Source organism: Dermacentor albipictus, chromosome 1 (genome assembly GCF_038994185.2).
Source record: "Dermacentor albipictus isolate Rhodes 1998 colony chromosome 1, USDA_Dalb.pri_finalv2, whole genome shotgun sequence".
NCBI classification, from domain to species: domain Eukaryota; kingdom Metazoa; phylum Arthropoda; class Arachnida; order Ixodida; family Ixodidae; genus Dermacentor; species Dermacentor albipictus.
Genome location: NC_091821.1, coordinates 386,777,676 through 386,799,576, shown reverse-complemented (window position 1 = coordinate 386,799,576; position 21,901 = coordinate 386,777,676). Strand labels below are relative to the sequence as shown.

The 21,901-nt window shown below is 47.2% G+C and overlaps 3 protein-coding genes across 4 annotated transcripts in view; 1 reads left to right on the top strand and 2 right to left on the bottom strand.

Annotated features, from left to right (window-relative positions):
- The window catches only part of LOC135902475 (calcitonin gene-related peptide type 1 receptor-like), a 294,018-nt gene that overhangs the window by 125,364 nt on the left and 146,753 nt on the right, over positions 1-21,901 (bottom strand). The window lies entirely within an intron of this gene.
- LOC135902476 (uncharacterized) overlaps positions 1-21,901 on the top strand; it is an 867,879-nt gene that overhangs the window by 818,206 nt on the left and 27,772 nt on the right. The window lies entirely within an intron of this gene.
- On the bottom strand, positions 426-20,719 carry LOC135902471 (uncharacterized). The gene is made up of 2 exons (XM_065432569.2): positions 19,314-20,719; positions 426-569 (listed from the first exon to the last, which is right to left on the bottom strand). Exons 1-2 carry the CDS (start codon positions 20,475-20,477, stop codon positions 426-428), a joined length of 1,308 nt encoding a protein of 435 aa, XP_065288641.2. The 5' UTR covers positions 20,478-20,719.

Sequence of the window (21,901 nt, the reverse complement as noted above, 5' to 3'; positions counted from 1 at the left end):
CCGATAAGAGAGAGTGAGAGAGATAGATGCAATTGAGAGAAAGGCAGGGAGGTTAACGAAAGTTAAAGCCTCCGGTTTGCTATCCTGCACTAGGGGAATGGGAAGGGGATGTAAAGACGGAAAGAAGGTGTCCATATAGACGCACAACGCGCTCTTGCAACTCACCACTCTGTCGACCTTTTCTTTATTTTTGCGGACGTTGTCGTAAGACCAGCGTTCATATAGTAGTAGTTCCTTATGCGTGAAAGCATGGGCCGCAAGAATGAAGCATAAGGTTTGTCACGCAAAACACTTTTTTTTTTTGCGCACGTGTCGTAATATTTTCGAGCAGTTTCAAGGAGAGCGCGCGTACTCAGCTTTGCCTGCCACTCTAAGCTTTCGCCTTATTTTCAATATTTGCATGGCATACATTTAGCTTTGGCAGACTAGGAACTATCTTTATTTTGGGTACAGCGGCTAGCCAAATTTTCCGTTTCGAAGTCTAGCGGACCGGCAGAGAGACGCCTTTGTGGCAAGCGTTTCATTGCTATAGTTGCTTGACGGTCACCAGCGATGGATCTCCCGTGAACCTGCACATGACGAAAAAATCTCAACACATTTCTAGGCAGCTTCTCCATCCGAAACCACTCAGCTATATAGCAAAACTGTGGGCAGCCGCCACCTTAACGCTAGATGCGAAAAATACTCGCTGGCAATGCATGAGCATCTGCACTTAGAAGCTGAGCTATACAAAGCACCGGTACGCATTTATCTATATTTTTGCTTAGATTTCACGTTTAAAGATTTCTTCTTTTGCTTAAATTTTTTTGTTTACAATGCTGGTATCGTTCTTTGCATATTTACTTTTATTTTCCACATATATTCTGGAACCTCTCACATTTGCCCCTCTTCTGACGTTCCACTTGGCCGGGGTGCTGGTAGAATAGACTCGCGAGATTTTTGTACTTTTCTTTTCTTATGAAAAAGGCTGTCCGGCCTTTGCAGCCCGCAAGGCAAGTAGATGGAACTACTTTAATGATTAATTTACGACGTTGCTTATACTCAGTGGTTTGGACGTATTTACTTAGGTTTGAAATGTTGGCTTCCGGCTCTTGCGTGGTCTCCGTCCACCAGGTCAGGGAGTATAAGCCAGAGCCGGCGATATATGGGAGGATTGAATTAAACGGGGTCTTATCCAATAAAACTCTTAGAAGGAATTTTTTTTCTTTATTTTCCTTAGCGTGTCCCTCTCTTACTAAGTGTTGTCGAGCAAGTAAGGGAGAGCTCAGCTTCCAAAAGAATTCGCTCACTGTTTATTGGACCTTTTGCTTTCCCCGTGACAATATTAACAAAGGATCCAAGCGTACGAGCACACACTAAACACACCCCAACTCTCTGGGTTGCCTCAAGCAATATCTTCTTCGGGAAGCTGGCACGCCTTTAACATGACCATTTGTCGGGCTACTTCCGCATCTTTTAGACGCATCAATAAACATTAGCGTTCACTGGTGACAGTGAGAGCGAGAGACAGATCAACTCTATCTACTCTACTGAGGGCTCTTTGTCTGAGCCATCGTCGCTGGTAATACGTCACATCGTGCTCTGGGGTTTAGAATTGCCTTAGCTCCTTTTAACGCACGAAGTTACTCGGTGTCACGGCATGGCTGTCGGTTTCGTGTTATACTCAAAGTTATCATCAAATGCAAAGTGGTGGAAAGTGGACAGCGGAAAAGAAACAAAGAAGAGAAGAAAAGAGGTCAAATATAAATTCGGTGACTCCTAAATCCGAGGGAATCGCGAAGAGCATGACATTTCACGGGCCTCCTTCTGCCAGCACCGGAAATGTAGTAACGGGAAATGTTGGTGCGAATTCACTCAAGCCAGGTTTTTTAAGGGCGAAAATGACGAAATCCTTTTAGCTCGCGGATATATAAGTTAAGCATGATGAGCTTTACGCGAGGAGCAAGGAAACACTTTTTTTTATGAAAAAGGAGGTTGGCGCCCTTGTTCGTCTGAGCTTCGAAAACGGTGAAGTGTCAATTGTTTCTTTGGGTAAGAACAATAATAAGCTCGACACGAAGAGTAATAATTTTTTTTATAGAAGCAAATGGCCCGTTGGAGCACTTGTTAATCTGAGCTTCGGAAGCGGCAAATTGTCTGCCTTTCTAGTCGCTTCCATTACTGAAGTTGAACAGAAACAGGAGCAGATAGCAGAGTCCATAAGTTCTTTCGTCTATAGCGTGAGCATGACAATGACACCAAAAAACAAACAAATTAGGCTGCTTCTAAGCCAACAAATACCTATACAAACACGTTTTAATCGAGAAAACTACATATATATCATTTCGAAAACTACCATATCTACTACAAGTACCAGTTTTTTCAGGCCAATGTACCTACTCACTGGCGCTTTTGGAACCAATGCCCTTGACAGAAGGCTGTACGATAATTTTCTATGTACGAGCGTGAGCTGAAATTCACAAAACTTTCTATTCGTAAATGCTGTTTGCCATTCGCCGGTCGCCTTTGTTAATACTATGACTAGCATCAGGATTAGCTGCCACCTACTTTTATGAACAGTTTTTGCGTAAGGACCTTTTTGTGAACGCGGGACCTGTCTACCAGGAGCGAAACGGGACATATAAAACAACCCTGTGCCGAGGGGAAACCTGTACGATGGTAATTTGTATACGTAGCTCTCTACTTATAACAATCACCTTCTTCTTCGCCATCTTCCTTTGCCTTTTGATTCCCTTCCTGCTTCGCCGGATCCATATGGCAGGCCAAGCACTTGGCTTTTCCAGTAGATCTACTAGTAGGTCGTCATTCATTCTTTGAGTATATACCGGGTTTTCCACGTAACTTGAGCAAAACGTTAAGTATATGCCAATGCCACCTAGCTGGACAGAACCAAGGCAATGTTGTTTGCCGTCACTTGGAGATACTCGGATTACCTCTTGTTTGCATTCCGCTCTAACTACATCATTAGCTTTAATTAATAATCAACTTTTCAAATATTATAGTTAGATTAAAAGCGACAATGAGAAAATTACAGAGCAACAAGAAAAATTCCCGATACAATTTTCTGTTACTCAAAGTACGTGCAACATAAAATTCTTTTACCAAGCGTGAGAGAAGTGCCTCGAGCGGCCCGTCGCGAGGCAATTTTCACGCTGTGCCTTGACTGAACCAAGTAAAGGATCGAGAAATGCACGACCCTGTCTACAAATTTCGAGAACTCTTTTCGAATACCAACTGCGTGTAAGGTTGTTGTGACTTTTCTTGTTCCTTTTTGTTTGTTTGTTTGTTTGTTCTTTATCAAAGCGAAGTTTTATCACTTCAGCGTCTTCGACGTGCCGCCAAGCGTTGTTCATGACGAACTACCGTTGTGTCTGCGCTACTTCTAGACCGTGCTGATTATGTCCTGCTCTATATGAACACAAACACACGCCACGCACACACACGCAAAAAAAAACGAGAGAGGTCTCAGTCATGCCATAATTAACGATCTCAGAAACATTCAGAGACGCATTGAGATATAAAGATCCAGATAAGCGAAAAAGACGAAGTTCATTGGCCAGCATTCATACTGGAAAAAATGTAGCCACCATAATAAGCGAAGCGTTTAGTTTGCCAACATAACGTACGAGCCGCGAGTCTAAATGCAATGCGATGGCGCTCATTTCGGGCGGCTGCACTTAGTCCGACGAATTTCGCGCGGCGCATTGCCAATGAGAAAAGCGGGCTTACGCAGCGGAATTCGCTGAAACCGGCTGGGCTTAGCGATGCCACAGGGAACGGCTGCGAACGAGGGAAACACGCGGAATAGGTCGCGCTCGGGTCAAGAGAATCCGAATGTACTCAATTAGTGATCCGTAAACATACCGCCTCAGCGGCTCCTCATTGAAGTTCGGTGCAGCCCGGGACGGGAGAAGAACTGAAGAATTCGTAGCTACAGACATGCAAATTTCAGGGCAAAGTTCTGTGCGTGAGAATGCAAAACCCTTCCCATATAGTTGTGACTGAAAGGACTTTCGGGGGCAAGTTCGGGACCCTCTTTCAAACACACGTGCCGTTCCCGAACTCATTCTTTCTCATAATTAGTCTCTTCAGGATCTCGTAGACGAACTTTCGCCAGCAAGGCGCGCATTCTACGTACTCGCCTTGGTGTAAGCCTGTGTGTTTGCTTTGGCGCGCTACCGTAGCGCCAGCTAGTATGCAACCGCTGAATGACGGTTCTTGTCACTGGGAAATCGATGGACACGTTTGCGGAATTTACCCCCATTTTTTTCGTCTCTCTGTGTGTGTGTGTCTCTGTGTGTGTGTGTGTGCGTGCGTGCGTGCGTGATTAGGCATTTGACACTTAAGAGCCTTCCGACAAAAGGAAAAGAAGTGCAAATATCGTAACTAACGTTTCGCGCGACCTGAGGTCTCGGAGGCGCATACGACGCATAAAAAGCTTCAGAAGCTTCCGCAAACAGTGCAAAAATATGCTTAACTGGAACTCGGAAGCAAAATTATGGACGTTCCCATCACATACCAATCTAATACAATTAGCTACTGCATCTTATCATTTACGCTGCACTAGGAACGAGGATGATGTTCACAACAACAAATTCTTGCGACTGCAAGTGAAACGACAACAAAATTATGTGTTGTCGGCGGCGTTCTGCGTGGGAACAATACATTCGTGCTCAGCTTTCTGTCACCTACATAGAGAAATGCTCTTTATATAAGCGGTACTTCTCTATTCTAATATTTGATTTATTTGCTATAAAATGTGTTCTTTGAAGCTCTATAGAAGCTGCAATGAAACAGTAATACTCGAAGCGCGCAACGATAAATGGAGCGGTCATGGCATCCGTGCCATGCGGCATTCCATTTCTAAAATTTCTTGCAACACCTCGTCTGAAGGTTATTTTTTAACGTAGTAAGTAACGTAACATTGGACGCCAATCGTCATGGAAGCTGAATGCATGGGTTCTGAATTTCAGCAAATTGTGGGCAACAAGAAGAATCTTAACTCTGTAACTTTGTTTCAAAAGAAAAATAAAAGTAAATAAAAGTCTAGAAAGTTACTGCTCGATGATATTTGTGCTTAGCAATTTTTGTGAGACGTTTGAAGCGAAGCGCGGAAATACAAAAGTGGTAGGAAAGCTTTTTTAAAATAAAAGTACAAAACAGATTGCTCAAAAAAGAAAACACAGTAAGTTATAACATTGCGTTGTTTCTCTTGAAAGCCGGACAACAACTGATACTACTACGACCAGCATCTGAAAGAAGCAAAGCAGAAAGGTCTTCATGGCTATAGTGATGTCGTATTTTCCTACACGTTTTCTGTGAAGTGCACAAAATTTCACTGAAGATTGAAACTCGTCTTTCGCATGCGACATCTTTTAGCGAAAAATAGCGTTTCGCTCACTTTTTCTGTAGAATTTTCAATTACTTCAACGATTCATAAGAAGAAATAAAAAGAAGCGTTGGCAAATGGGTACGAAGAATTGATACTTTTCTTCCCTGTAGATTATGCAAATATAGACCGCAGGAGCCATAGCGTGAACTCTTAGACTCGTGGCAAAACACTATTTGCACCAGTTATGCCGAAGTATTTGGCGCATCACCGCTTCGTCCGGTGAGGCACCACTAGCTGCCACACCCGGCGCGCCACACCAACATCGATAACATTGACCGATAAAACGACTTTCCAAGTGCTTCTTCACCGGTGTGAGATGCACTTTTAAGCGGGCTGAAAGCGCACTTGTTCAATTTCTCGACATACGTACAACTGAGTCTACAATCGCTACTGCACTCATTTTCATAATGTAATGGCAAGTAAAGCAAGTTCACATTTCCCACGTAACAGGGGGATTCGGTACAGGAGTATACGGATGAATCTATTATATATACCGAAGTTTTGTGTAAAGGCGCTCGTTAGCGAGAAGTTAGAAACGGTAGGTCATTCTTTGACCGCACCCCTGGGTAATGCTTGGCAATGAACAGTGATAAGAAGTTACTGTTCATGCCACCGCGATTGGTTTCCAATACTTTTGGTTATTAACCTAACAGCAATGAAAGGTTCAGTTTGCCGTTGTGTAGCACAGCGGGTAAATGACGTCACAACACCTCCGTATTATTTACGCATGTGACGGGAGAACACCACTTTGTTAAATGCTACAGGTAAGCTGTTTGGAATGCAAGACAAGTAGACTTCGTTTCCAACTATTCTGTTTTTGCTGGGTGCGACATAGAAAGGAAGAAAACGTGCGTTGAAATACGATGAGAGCGGTATGATGTTCATTGTACAAAAAAAAAAAAAACTGTCCTCTCCCCGCCCCCTTAAAAAAACAGAGAGCATGAAAAAAACCACAACCTCGAGGCGACTAAGTTGTATACGCAAACAGTGAACAAGCTTTCGATGGACACGACCTCGAATACTAGCTGCAAGCAAGACACGGCGGGATTCATTGAAAAGTCGTTAGTATACAGGGTGTTCAAAATTAAGCTTTATGGTTTTCTTAAAATTAGGCACTGGGAGGCAAGACCACCTGTGCAAATAAGTCATCTGACCAGGAGGACACAAAGTGAGGTGATAATTACCGCTGTCAGTAGCCCAAATAATTAAATTTGAAGAATGAACTTTTTGTTGACTGCAGCAAGTGGGCATGTTTGTATCGAAAAGTTAGGGGCAGTCGTGTTTTTATACAGTATCAGTTGCAAGAATTCTTCTAGCGTGTTTATGCTCCGAGATATCTGACTCCAAATTTTGATTGTCGTTCGAATGATTACGCATCCAAGAGAATTAGGATCGGTGCAAAACTACTGCCTGATGTGACGCGCCTGTTGCGTGCGGCGTTTAGTCTGACAAAGGGGGGGGAGGCAATAGGCAAAGATGGTAACTGTGTCCCTTCTGCTGTTGGCTGGCGAAATAAAAAAAAAACTGAAGAACACGGAACTGCTGCCGTAACACGCGACCGCACAGCCTGTAACGATGGTGGCAGCTGCCATGCCGAGATAATGGCGCGCATGCAGAAGCCGGAGGGCAGTGCGCGTGCGTAATGGAGACTAGACGAGCGGGCATGGTCCTTGCCCGGGCTACACTAATGAAGTGACTGCTGTTTTCCAAGTACTGTTAGTTTCATTGAAATCAAGAGCAACAACTGCACGGCACACCACGATATCATACCTTGATTTCGCCCGCCGAGAGGTGAAGTGGAACAGTTATCATTTTTGCCTGCGCCTCAGTCCTGTTGTCAGACTGAACGCCACACGCAACAGGCACGTCACATTAGGGAGGAGCTTTGCGCCGATCCTAACTCTCTTGCATGCGTAATTATGCGAACGACAATTAAAATTTGCAGTCGGATATCATGGATCACGGACATGCTAGAAGAATTCTTCTAAGGGAAATTGTGTCGAAACACGACTGCCTCTAACTTTTGAATACAAACATAACACTTACTGCAGTCAATAAAAAAATTTTTATTTAATTTTAGTTATTTGTGCTGCTCACAGTGATTATCATTAATTCACTTTGTGTCCCCCTGGCCACATCACTTATTTCTACAGGTGATCTTCACGCGCCTCTCAGTGCACGCCTAGTTTTAAGAAAACCGTAAAGCTTAATTTTGAACACGTGGCATGTAAACTCACAAGAAATAAAAGAAAGAAAAACGTAAACCATAATAAACAACTTGTTGCGCGCTTGGTTTGTATTTGTTTCCTGGAGTGTTGCCCTCATTTTATCCGCAGCAGTATTCTCGATAATTTGCACCAGCGCTCCCGTCATGTCGAAAGGCCAGTCCCCTTTGCCGCTGAGTAAATTGCACCGCCACGAGAGTCTCATTAGCGACACCACGAAATCCAAAGGGCAAGAAAGGTGCAGTATTCATCGGCGGAGAGATTGCCTTTCACGCCCGCAGCTGAAGCTGTACGCTGGAACTCGCATGCATTAGCGAGCGGCTCGGAGGCGGCAACGAGTTTGTAACTGGAGCTTCGTCCCGTTCGTCGCCTGGAAGGCGGCAACAGTTGCGACAGCGACGTGGGATGAAGAAAACTGCCTTGAGTTAAGAGGGGCAGGGCGGACGAAAATTGGACTCGTTTACATGACGAGAACACGCCTGGAGCGAGGAGGCGTTCACTGTTGCGCAAACACGCCTCGAGTCTCGCTCGCGAAGGTGTACGCAATTGGGTCGTTTTCCCTCATTCCGCTCACGGGGCTATAGAATAAGGACAAGACCACCAATTAATGGCGGCTAAAAAGGATCGGTTTCAGCAATGACCTTTCAGTTCACTTTGCTGACTCGAGATTTTTTCTGTTTTACCTTGTTTAGCCTGAGTGGTCCAAGAAATATTACGCCAGAGGTTTTCTACTGAAACAACGACCACGTAAACTGCGTACACGACAATAAAGGGTTCGCATGAAAATGGAGACTTAAGATGATCGATGTTAGGCGAATATGGAAAGCCTCAGGCAGGAGTCATTGCAATAAGATGACTTTTCCTTGACCTTGGCGAATAAAGGTTCCATTGACAGAAGGTTGGCTAACGCTTGACGCTGACCTTGGGAACCACATGAAATTTGTCAGCAACACGAACGTGGCGTTCATTGGAATGATTTTGTACGGTATCTTGCCAAGATTGAGATATTGGCCAATACGGTTTCCTTCAGCGCGGTATACGTGCCTCTCTGGTTCTTTTTTTCTTTTTTCCTAAAACAAGACATCCCACCTCCCTCTCACTTTTTCTTCCTCTCAATGGAATGCACATACAACCCAATTTCTATCTGCATGCAGTGTGGTCGTTATCACGTTGAGCTACGCCGACGCCCGGGCTTCTACCATTAAGAAAATGCGTTTCATGCGGCTTGCCCTTTTCTAGGCATGAAACAGTGCTAGGAGTCAGTAAAGCCACGATTATCCGCATGAACAAAGGCTTAATCGAAGATGTGGATACGGAGGTATCCTTTGCAAGACACGTTTTGTTTGTGTTGTACACGCTACATGAGGCTTCGTTACATCAGTAAGCGCAATGCTAGCCCGATCTACCCCCCCCCCCCTTTTTTTTTTTATCGACCTTCCAGGCACCTTCCTTTCGTGCCCCCAGCCAGCTTCACTCACTCCCGTACCTCGCCCTATGCACCGAGGAAAGCTGAGTCGACGGAGAGGGATAAGCGCCAGATTTATCCTGTCAATGATAAATTTAAGCAACTGAAGCTAAGTACTTTTTCATACCCAAACAAAAATTTAGATATTTATGATTCATTTTCTCACTAAGAAAGCAAGAGTAAACAATATGAAAAGCGTAGTCACGGCGTCCCTTCAATGTTGCTAGGGAGACAGACTTGTAAAGAAAAACAATTGCTACCGAGCACGCCGCCCAAGTTGAGGTTCATAGGGTCAACAAACAAGAGTAGGCGTCCCACCTTGGCATGCAGAGCAGTCACTAAACAGGAACTGCGCTCGGTATATATAGGCTATATTCTAAGTATAGCGTGTCCATACGCAACGGACACTTGGCGCAATAAGCACACGTCGAGGACGTCGTAGCGTGCGGTATATTTCGGAGCGCGCTGTGTCTTGGTCGCGACCCGCCCTTGGAGGACTTACAAAAACATTCACGCTCTAGAGTGAGGACCATACGAGTACATTGAATAAAGAAAAATAGTGACCACTGGTTGCATTACCTTTCCGTTTCATGACCTCGTCCCCCATTTCGTTGAGCAGTACTCTCTGGTGTTGGGCTGCTGAGCACGAGGTCGCGGGATCGAATCCCGGCCACGGCGGCCCCATTTCGATGGGGGCGAAGTGCGAAAACACCCGTGTACTTAGATTTAGGTGCACGCTAAAGAACCCCAGGTGGTCGAAATTTCCGGAGTCCTCCACTACCGCATGCCTCATAATAAGAAAGGGGTTTTGGCACGTAAAACCCCATAATTTTTAGCAGTACTCTCGAAACGCTGGGGAAATGTGAGCAGTTGACGAATAATGGCTGAAGATGGCTAAATGGCTGAATGACTGAAAAAGAAAGATGGCTGAAGCCATCTTTTTTTGGTATAAAAAAATACCCTCGTCTAATACGACCAAATGAAACAGCAAGGCGCGTGGGGGATTTAAACGCTGCTCCATCTCTCACTTGTTACGTATCATGGGGCTTAGGCTCGTGCAAAGACAAATTAGAAGTTGGAAAAAAGTGCACCTGTGATACATACGTACCGAAGCCGCGCTTCAACGGGTCTGTAACCGAAACTCGTCAGATTTAGAGGTTCTTTAAACTTTTTTGGGTTGCCTTTGCGCAAGTCATTGCAAGCGTGCTCAATGTCGCAACTCTCTGGACAAATTCCCTTGATGAGGACAATGTCACGAACCGAATAGGTGAGCGTTAACTTGAAATGCTTGGTTTTGATAGGAATTGATGGACATAATATTCCTGAAAAGGACGAAGCACGCAGAAATTAAGACGAAACACTAGCGCGAAATGTAAAAAAGTACGCTGTGACATACTGTATATTATTGTGATACCGCCAAACTTTCTGTCTACATCTAAGTCATAGTTTCTTTTAAAAACGCAGTCTCTCACAAAGTGGTCAGTTTCCGAATCATTTCAATAATTTCTACCTTACATTCTCGTCGGAATTTTCTCTTCCTTTACCGGTTTCTTGATCATTCCCCACCATGCAACCAGGAGCAATCAAGCAAGCCATGTCTTAAGGTCACATGGCATTTATGCATGCAAATGAGAACTCGTTTGAGGACACGAACAAGCAATAATATGCATTATCGCATCAAAAAAGAAAGTAATACAGGTACCATTAAATACAGCTGCTTTGCAAATTCTCTTTGCCTTAAGAGACACATAGTTGCTTTCTAAGTGACTATTGACCTTCGTAGTCCATATCGTGGGCAACGTGTTATTGTTCAGTCACCACACAACAGCCTTTCCAGCTCGGTTGCGTAGTTGTCCGCGATGTACGAAACTGAATTTTGATTAAATTAAAGAGAATGTTTGCAATGACAAGACATCTTGGACGACTGGTGTGATAATTGTCGGGTCGTCATGCCTATACCATTTGAGTTGGTGCACACACACATAAAAAAAACTAGCTGAAATATACAACAAACAAACATACAAACGAAAACCAACAAGGAGTAGTGGAGAAGAAAGCTGTCACGTTAGAGGAGGAAGGAGGCATCGTGAAAGTTTGCATGATTGAAACCTGAACCGGAAGTAACAGAATGGAAGGCCAAAAGGAAAACGACTAACTGAGAAGCTGCTACGGAACAACGTGAGCCTTGTTAAACAATTGTCAGAGCACTTCAAATACAACACGTCGAAAGAAGAGCGGAAGAGCAGGAATTGAGTGTTGGCACCACATCCACCTTCTGCACGGTTTGTGTGTCTGCTCCGTTCTTGCGAAAAGAAGTAAATCCCAGATGTGTATAGACAGGACCTGAATAGGCCCGAGCGGAAATCACGCTTTGCACAGAGCAAGCCAAAGGAAACACACCTTTATTTACTAAAATGCTGAAGGAAAGAGAGGGATGTGAGGAAGGAGTCAGGAAGTGAAGGAAGTAATGTGCACCAGCAAACGAGCTCGTGTGACAGTCAGCGATCTTGCAACGCTTATTTTTTAAACTTTAGACATCTGCGTGAACCACGAAGTCATTATCGAAAACGAGTACCTATACGGGTGCCAAGATACACCGACGAGCAAAGAAAGCACGCAACCGCTGTCTATACGCAGGGTGAAAGCTGGCTCGACGACAAGAGTGTAAGGCCGTGGCAGAACGGCGCCTGCTTGTGAGCGCTGAGTACGACTTCCGGCAGGCGTTTCACGAAAGCAACGGAGCCCTTTATATAGTGACAACTCCATTCAGCTGAGAATGCGCTCGGGCTCATACCTCAGTGACTGTCTACTGCCGCGTCGTCGAAGTGGCAAGAGTATCGCGCAGGTACTGAACACGTAACGGCCTCGCGACATGCCATGCTCACAATACCACGCTCATACCCAAGGCGTGCAGCTCATGCGTTACCGTATGCGCTGTGTGGAGAGAAAGGATGGCGCATACGCCTCGCTGTTCAGCTCTTTTTTTTTTTCATATTCGCAGTTCTGCATACGTTCCTTTGGAAGGGAACTAAACCATGTACTTGAGAGTATATTTCAGAGAAATTCTTTTTTCCATGATCTTATGTTTCCGTCAACGTAATAAGAAAAAGTCATACGATTAAACGGTACCTAAGAATATGCAGTAAACTACGCAAATACACTTTCGTTCACGTTATTTTCAGGATGTGTCTTCACACTGAATAGTCTGCGTTGTGTCCAACATAGGTATGTGTGAAATTAGAAACGTCTCAATGGGAAAACATATTAGATGACACAAGGCACAGGACAATAAACTAAACGAAGGTTCCCAGCTTTCCAGGAAACTTACGACCTGCACACACGTATCTTCGCGGAGCTTTTTATAGCATCAGTTTACATGTGTGGCGAAATAGGCGAACGTGATGATAAAATAGGCTAATCGAGTGATTGGCAGCGATTAATCATACGAGTGGGTGAACGATTCCATTAGCGGTTCTCACATCCCCTGTGCTGAACCAAACGATACAAACGCGTTTCACACGACGAAGTCGATGCCCCGTTAAGCGATTAATCGCATTCTAGACCTTGTGCGCGTTTTGCAGCCTCCTCGCAGAAGTTTTTGTGCGGAGGTAGAGGCTGGCGTGCGGCACCATGTTCAGAACCAAAGGGAGGAAAGAGAAAAGCATAAGGCAGAGAGGTTAACCAGAATAACGTCTGGTTGGCTACCCTACACCAGGGGAATGGGAAAGGGGAAAACAAAGATCACTGGGAGAGAGAGGAGGGAAGGAAAGAAGGAGATTGCGGTGAGTTCGCTGACCCGTGTGGTCTTACAGAAATTGCATTAATAGTCACATTCAGAATCAAATGTCATCAAAGAACATCTGGAATCCGAAATTTTCATTACGATAGCAATTATATAGACACTCCCGGTGCTTTCCTTCTGTCGTGTTGCCGTTGGCTTTCCCGTTATGCTGCGTGTAAAGTCCAAGGGTGATAGGATCGTCGCCACGCGCTGTATGCTGTACGTGCTAGTGAAAGGAGGTGAGGGTGAGCTGACGATTGCGGCTCCATCTCGCCGCGCAAGGCAGCGAAACGTGAAGGAATCGCGCCATCTTCCATCGCCCACAAGGCACCGAAGAGAAGAGAGGGATGGAAGGGGGCGTTGTACTCCGATGGCAACTGCGAATGGCGTGGCCGCGCGGGCCCTATTTCGAAAGCGATCTACGATGGGGGACACAGTGCAGCGAGTGCCGATAGCTTCGTGCGCGCTGTATTCTCGCCACTCAGTCTGCGTTGAAGCGAGAGGCAACACGAAGGTCAATGCGCTGCTGTTGCCGCGCTTCCTCACTCCAGTGCTTTGACAGCGAGTGTGCGCGTTCATCGAGTGACACGTATTCATTTTTACTTGCGCGGGCGTGACACTATGCTTGTTAACTTAACTGGTAAGCCAATGTTTACAAGTTTATGCGGCTGATAAAACTACTATCTTTATACTTCACATAGCCATCTACTAATTTGCTGTCGCAATCGGTGCTTCTTCTTTCGGGCAAAACTTTGAAACGTAGTTATCGGTGATTACAAAATGAAAATTGCTTTACTTCATTCGAATAGACAACGACGTATTTGCGTGGTTTTCTTCACCAGTGATCCAACAGTTTACTTTCTCGCGTTCGGTTTTGTCGTGTCCAATTTGGAGCTCAGCTAGGATGCTGTACAGGGGTGGTGGTGAAAGCTGACAGTTTGGTGCTGCAATGCAGCCTGCTTGGGAGCCGCCTCTAAAGACCGTCATCAAACAGGCCCCTAATTCTTCCGACGAAAAATATGACAACTCGCTCCGACGAATGTGAACACTGCAAGAGTGGGCACCGTAATGGTCGTTGATTGCACTTCGCAATGTGCCTCCAAGCGCTTTTGATGAAGCTTGACGTCATTTATCATATTTATTTTTCGGCCTTGCAGCAGTCATTCATTGCGCGCTGAAAATCTCTCCCGTTCTCTCTCCCCCTTCTTCCATCACGTCACAAGAGATAGAATTCTAAACCGAACTCGTTCTGGCATTACAGGCATCTGGCATGTCCCTTATGAGCTAGCGACATTTACACCATATACCTGTGTGATGATACAGATTATTTCACCTCAGCTTTCAGGCCGACACATGATTTGTTGGCTGTATATGTACATTGCGAGCACATACAGTTACGCTGACACTGTCTTATTTTTTTTCCGTGCAACCGCCTGTGGACTATTCCTCTTGAGTTCCGAGGTTAACAGCTACTGATAATGATGAAAATCGCAAGGTCCTCAAAGCGTGCAGCTTTCGCAAGGATGGGTGACACACCATGGATGGATGGATGGATGGATACAACTTTCTTGTACGTCCGGCAAGGTTTAACACGACCCGGGCTCAGGTCTCCCATGGAGGAACGTCAAGGCCCTGCCTCAACGCCGCCTCACGGGCTTGCTGGACTGCCCACGTCTGGATTCCGAGGTCTGAGCTGCGCAGAGCGGCGGCCCACCTCGACGACAGGGTCTCCGGAGTAACTGCCATCCCTCCTATAACTACATTGCACTCCCACAGCATGTGTTTGAGTGTTGCTGGTCCTTCCTGGCACAATTTGCACGTGTCGTCCTGATGCTTATCTGGGAAGATGCGTTTGAGACGGAATGGATTAGGGAACGTGTTTGTCTGGAGTTGTCGCCAGGCGACGGCCTGCCTCCTGTTCAATTTGGGACTCGGCGGGGGGTATATCCTTCTGGCGTTCAAATATGCACTGGTGATGTCGTTGTATCTTGTGAGCCTGTCCCGTTCTGCTCGAGAAGCGTTCGCTATCGTACGAGAGGCGTTGCCCTGTTCGGCGCGGCGGGTCATGTCTCGCGCCGTCCGGTGCGCCGTCTCGTTTAGGTTCGGGAGCGCGTCGCCTTCCGTGGTGACGTGCGCGGGGAACCATATGATCCTCGAGCTCGCGGTTTTGGATCTGCCCGCTTTGGCCAGAATGGACATGGCTTCCTTGGAAATTCGACCTTTGGCATAATTCTTTACTGCCGTTTGTGAGTCACTTAGTACGACTTCGCATTCCTGTTCTGTGAGGGCTAGCGCAATCGCTACTTCCTCCGCTATTTCTGAGTGTTTGGTGTATACACTACATGTGGTTCTGATTTTCGATTCTGCGTCTATGACTACGGCGGCGTATGTTTGGCCGTTCGCATATTCGGCTGCGTCAACAAAGCGCGCGTTTCTGTCCCTGCCGAATGAACGGAGCAGAGCCTCGGCTCTTGCCTTTCGTCTACCTCGGTTGTAATCGGGGTGCACGTTTCTTGGGATGGTTGCCACCGTAATGGTCTCTCTGATTTTGTTGGGGATTTGCATTTTCTGGCCGTGCTGGTTGTGGTACGTTATGCCGAGCGTGTTCATAATGTGTCTTCCCGTCGTGGTGGTCGACAGGCGTTCGAGCTGCGAGATGCGTTGTGCTTCGGCTATTTCTTCTATGGTGTTGTATATGCCCAGCTGAGTCAGGAGCTCGGTGCTCGTCGATTCCGGTAGGCCCAGGGCTATCTTGTACGTTTTCCTTATGAGCGTGTTAATCTTGTTCTTTTCCGCGACGTACCAGTTGTGGTAGGCGGCTACATAGGCGATGTGGCTGACAACGAATGAGTGGATCAGCCGAATGACGTTGTCTTCCTTCATGCCCGCGTGTCTATTGGTTATTCTCTTTATGAGTCTCGTGGCGCTGATGACTTTGCCTGCGATCTTCCTCACGGTTTCGCCGTTAGCTCCGTTGGCCTCAATGATCATTCCGAGGATTTTGATCTTGTTCACTTTGGGGATTGCGTTTCCGTCTTGGGTGTACAGGCGGATTTCCTCGTACTCCCGGGGTCCTGTGTAGCTCTTTGGTGGCATGCCTCTGCGCGTGGGCCGGTAAAGGAGTATTTTTTTTATTTACTCTCATACCCACAGCGCCATTTAGGCATTACAGTGGGGGGGTTACATACATCAATGTAAGCAGCTTATGGCATCGAATAAACAGTATTATGCTATACAATACAATGAAAGAGAAAAAGAGAAAAAAAAACGCAAAAATGACATGACAAAAATGGTACATCAGGATATCAATGTACAGCACACAGGAAACGGCATCATAGAATTAAGTAATAAAGCACTATATAATGATAGCAAACTCTGCAATTACTGCATACTGAAAAATAAAGAAGAAAATTTCAAAGAGCATTTGCAAAATGTTCATTATTAAGTATACTAACTACGGCAGCAGGCAGTCGATTCCATTCTAAAATGGTTTTGGGGAAAAAGGTGCTTTTGAAAAGTTTAGTTCTACAAGTGTATTCCCTAACCTTGAGCTCGTGATCTGTTCGTCTGGATATATAATGTGGCTGAAGAATATATTTATTACGGTCTATTCCGATTTGGCCATAAAATATATTGTGAAAAAGTTTCAAGCGTAATGCCTGCCTTCTCTTTTCTAAGGTGTCCCATTTTAATGTTTGTTTTGCGCTACTAATACTAAGGTTTCTGTCACAGTTGCCGATTACGTACCGTGCTGCTATATTCTGTAGTTCGGACTTGCTCGGGGAGCATTTGAGGCCCGTTCCTTGGAGGTACTCTTCCACTTTGTTAATGGCCGTTTGTAGTGCGTGTTCAATTTGCCCATCACTGCCGCGGTCTGCCCATATCGTTATATCGTCTGCATATATAGCGTGGTGGATTCCCTCGATTTCGCGCAGTTTGCTGGGGAGACCCAGCATGACTAAGTTGAAAAGGAGCGGAGATATAACTGAGCCCTGGGGGGTACCTGCACTTCCCTGGGCTCGTTCTTCGGACTCGAGGTCGCCAACCGTGAGGGTGGCTTTGCGATCGTTCAGAAAGTCCCTCACGTAGTTGTAGGACCTTTCCCCCAGGTTCAGATTAGACACTTGTTTAAGGATCGACTCGTGAGCGACGTTGTCGAATGCTTTCTCCAGGTCTAGTCCTAGGATGGCTCTGGTGTTTCTTGTGTTGTCGTCGAGGATCTGGTTCTTTAGTTGTAACATGACGTCCTGCGTGGACAGGCGGGATCGGAAGCCTATCATGGTGTGGGGGTAGGCTTCCGTCTCTTCTAGATGGCTGTTGATACGGTTCAGGAAGGCGTGTTCCAAGACCTTACCCACGCACGACGTGAGAGAGATTGGGCGTAGGTTCTCCAAACTCAACGGCTTTCCGTGCTTGGGTATGAGGATAGCCTTGGACCTCTTCCACTGCTCCGGGATGCGGCCTTCTCTCCAGCACTTGTTCATATAGCCCGTGAGTTTGGTAACAGATTTGTCGTCCAGGTTTTTGAGCGTTTTGTTGTTAACCCTGTCCGGTCCTGGGGCTGACTTGCTGTTGAGTCCTTGGAGTGCCGTTCTGATTTCCGCCTCACTGAAGTCTTCATCTAACTTGGGACAAGGACTGCCAGTGTACCGGCCGTGCTCGACCGTCGGTCGTTGCGGGAGGTATTTGTCGCAGAGTTTCATGACGATTTGCTTCTCGCTCGCCGCCCCTTTTTCTTTGTGCAGAAGTCTCTGCATGTCGGCTCTTTGCTTGGATTTGCACTGGGTTTCGCCCAGTAGGTGCCTCAGCAGTCGCCACGTATTTCCGTTGTGGAGTTGGCCATCCGCGGCATTGCAGACTTCGTCCCACTGTTGCTTGCTCAAGGTGTTGCAGTGCTCTTCGATTTGTTTGTTTAAGTCGGCTATCTTTTTTCTCAGCTTTCGATTGAACCGCTGGCCTTGCCATCGGGTTTTTATGGATTTCTTGGCTTCCCAGAGGTGGGCGAGGCGACTGTCCATCTTCTCCGTCAGGAAATCGGGAGTGATGGTTTGCGTGGCCTCCCCGACATCCCTGGTCAAGTCTGTGATCCATCTGTCAATGTCACCGATTGGCTCGTCGTCTTGCCGGATATCCCGGTGCTTGCGAAACTTGTCCCAGTCTGTCCATTTGAAGCTTTTGACTGGGAGGGTGGTTCCCGCTCGGGGGATCGTGATCTCGATGATCATGTGGTCGCTACCTAGGTCTTCTAGGGTGTTTCTCCAGGTAGCCCTCTCGATGTTTTTGACCATTGTTAAGTCCGGTGTGGTATCTCTTGCAACCGAATTGCCCATACGCGTTGGGGCGCTGGAATCCGTGATGATCGTGTATCCCAAGTCTTGCGAGTCCTGCCATAACTGTTTGCCCTTGGTTGTGGTATGGCCGTATCCCCAGGCATGGCACGGCGCGTTGAAATCCCCACCCACTATTAGCGGGTTCAGGCCGGCGAGCTCGGCTCCCTTTTTGAGCAGGGAGAGAAAACGCTGCCGTCTTTTGGATGGGCTACTGTATATGTTCAATATGAAGATGCTATTCTTTTGCGTTCTGTTAGGAATAATTTCTATCATTATATGCTCGGCCTGCGGGCCTGTAATCTCATGTTCAATGGGTACAAGACCCTTTCTGATTAGTGTGGCAATGCCCCTATCGTTTTGGTATTTAGGGACGAGGGCGTGGTAGCCCGGGATGTTGGCCGACGCGCCCACGGTTTCTTGAAGCATTATCACATCGGGTTTGGGTTGGATGTTTCTTACGTATTGTTGTAGGACAGGTTTTTTCCCGGCTATACCTCTGCAGTTCCACTGCCAGACCAATAACTCTTTATCGTGTCTGGCCATCCTGGAGTCTTGAAGAAGAAGCTGTTGAAAAACTGGAGCGGTGCACGGGGGGCGGTGCCACCATGGGAACATCTGAGATTACGGGATTTATATTATGAGTTCCCATGTTTGGCTGTGGTGATTGCGACAGAGACGGTGCCCACATCGCACATTCTTCGAGCTTGACCACCCTGGTTGTGAGGCCGGATATGGCGGAAGACAGAGTGCCGATTGCACTTTGTAGTTCGGTAAGCATGGCTTTTATTTCCGATCTAGCCTGTTCGGCGCGGCTGGTGTCTTGGCTTTGTACGGCTCGCTTTTTCGCGGGTGGGGTTGCGTTGTCCGGTTCCTCGCCATTGTTGCTCGGAGCAGGAGTACTGACGGGAGTGGGTATGGGGATTTGCGCGGGAGGCGCGACCTTTCTCAGTTCGCGTACCTCTTGGGTTAGCTGTTGTACAAGGCTCTTGAGCATGGCGTTCTCACGTTTTATTTCTGCAATTATCTCATTGTCTACGTTCTTTGTGACTTGCGGTTCTGAGGCAGTTACTCCGTATACCCCGCGCCTTGGCGCACCCTTGACCGCGTCTGCCCAGCTCACCTTTTCTGGGAGGGCCTGGATGGATCTGGAGTTGGCTCGGCCCGGTCCTGGGGTGCGACTGCGAGCTCTGCTTCTCGACTGGCTGTGCTGGCGGGAACGAGGGGTCCCGGTAGCCGACGTCGATCTGGACCTGGCCCGGCCTCTGGATCTGGATCTTGGCTTTTGCAGGGCGGGGGCTTGATCTTCTCCGGATTCCTTGACCGCCTCGAGTTCTGCTTCCGCTTCGGCTCTTTTCCTTTCCCATCTTCGTTTCTTAACTATATACGGGGTCTTGAATTTTGCTCGGCAGGATTTGTCTGCCGTAGGGTGTTTCCCTCCGCATAAGCGGCAGTTTGGCGTGCACTGGTGATTGGGGTCTGGGTTCTTGGCACCGCAGCCCCTGCAGATCTTGTCCTGGGGATTTGGGCAGACGTCCATACGGTGCCCCAGTCTACCGCATTGGTGACAGATGTCGACCTGCTTCCTGTACAGCGAACAGCGAAGCAGAGTGCCTCCATACCTGACGAGAGTGGGCACTTTTAGGCCTTCGAAGGCGATGATGACTGTGGTCGTGTTGCTAAGACGCTTGGCTGCCAGGGCTGTCGGGTTCCTGTCGTTCACGATCTTGGAGTTAATTGTCCTGGAGTCTTCTTCGAGTGGTATGCCTCGGATGACCCCCTTGGCCGTATGATCGGGCGCCGTTTCATAGGCGTTGACTTCGTATTGGCGGTCGCCGATCCTGATGACCTCGAGCTTCCTGTATTTTTCTGCGTTGGTGCTGCTGGGTGTGCTGATAACGACGATATTTTGCTGGGTGTTGGGGCAGACGGTGTCTTCGCTGGCGTCTTGATCGGACACTCCTGCAGCCCGGTATATAGCTGACGCAATCCTGACTGCGCCAATCGTTGCGGTGTTGAGGCCGCCCTTGGGTCTAACGACGATCTTGATGTCGTTCCTCGGTAGAGCCGGCATTCTGCTGGCCTTGAGTATTTGTTGTTTTACGTTCCGTGAGCGTCGTGGTGGTTGTCGACCGTCTCCCTCGCCGGTGCGGGAGTAGGCTTCGTTCTTAGGTCTATCCCGCGATGCGCTGGGGCCGGACCGGCTTTTGGAGCCGATCATGCACCAACCGGCATCTTCACCGAATTCCTCAGGAGACATCTCCTCTCCGTTGACCTGGACCTCCATGCTTGGCGAAAAGTGATTCTTAGGGCTTGGGTATTGTTAGGCCTGGCGGGCGGTAGCTCGCCTAGGCTTGCCTCCAGGCGTGCCCAGCGTATGAACGCGGCGTCGGCGTTGCTCGGGCGGAAGTGCTTTCTAAAGTAGCCAAACAACGTTTCCCACCTTGAAACTTGACACCAGCACGCTCCTGGCAGCTTGCTGCATTCGAAAATTGCAGAGCTAGAAAAATAGCGTTCTGGCTCGCAGTCACTTCGTCGTCTTTTCCGACACACCAAACCTAACAAAAAAGAACATTGCCGGAACTGCCTAAAGGAATGGGAGGTGGAAGAGGAAGGTAGCGTGATTAACGTTTTAGCGAAGACAAATTCTTCTTAGTGCTGGTCTGTGGATGTGACAGACAGAAGCGATGGCACCGTGCGTAATTAGAGTATGAAATTACTAACAATTAAGTTGCGTTGTATTTGCCTTTGAGGATTTACACCAAGCTATAGTTCACGATGGTCAACGAGCGAGAAAGTGCACTACTGCAAGGAATACCACGTCAGCAATTCTGCATCACTCACGCACGAACACGTTTGGCATTTCGAGTGCGCAAGCGCGTGAGAGCGCTGTGGAGAGCAAAAGATATAGTCAATATACATCGAACAACTCGCCCACACAGAGTAGCGAACGAACGTGTGAGATAATATCGTTCTTGGTGAGGCATCAAAATATCTTCAGACTGCGGCGCCTTCAGCGCGACAAGCGACAAAACTTTTTATTCTTACACAGGCCCTAGTTTGGGCGTAAGCATGGGATATCGTGTGGAGTTCGGTGTGGTAGAACGAGTGGAAGTAAAAAAACCCAACTGGTAACGCATCAGCAACGCTGGCAGACTAAATGGCGCCGAATGGTTAAGTACTCCCTGTGCAACCAATGATGCCAAATGTGAGATTTCCATCATGGAGGTGCATATAGGCGTCCGCCAGGACTGTCACCTCCTTCGTTTTGTCTTTCTTTCTTTATTGTTTCTGCTTAGGTGATATTTTTGAAGAAGCTCAATTCTTCCAGAAAGGGAACCGGCCAATTGCCCTTTAAAATGGCGTAAATTGAGAAATTCTGGCGCAGTGAAATCTGCACAAGATTGTGAAGAGTTGGACCAAGGAAGGGGAAAAGAGTCCACAGCCAAACATAGGCACTGGCTCTTTCCCTCTAAACAATACGTAATTCTTTGGTTCTCCTCAATTCTCGCGCAACGCGATCCTCAAGGCATTACAAATGGTTGCCATTTCAAGTGACATAATCATAAGAACAGCATGTTCATTTGGTACGTCTTGTAAGCAGCAGCTTTAAATACCGTGACAAAGGACACAACAAAAGAACCATAGGAAAAACCATGTGCTAGTCATCCCTCTGTCTTGTGATTGCATTGCCACATCCTGTACCATGCT

Excerpts from the sequence above, each read along its gene's own strand:
- LOC135902471 (XM_065432569.2), bottom strand. The coding sequence starts at position 20,477 with ATGGAGGTCCAGGTCAACGGAGAGGAGATGTCTCCTGAGGAATTCGGT. Across the intron at positions 570-19,313 it reads TCCAGGCCCTCCCAGAAAAG|GTTCACGGGAGATCCATCGC; the intron begins GTGAGCTGGGCA and ends CGTCATGTGCAG.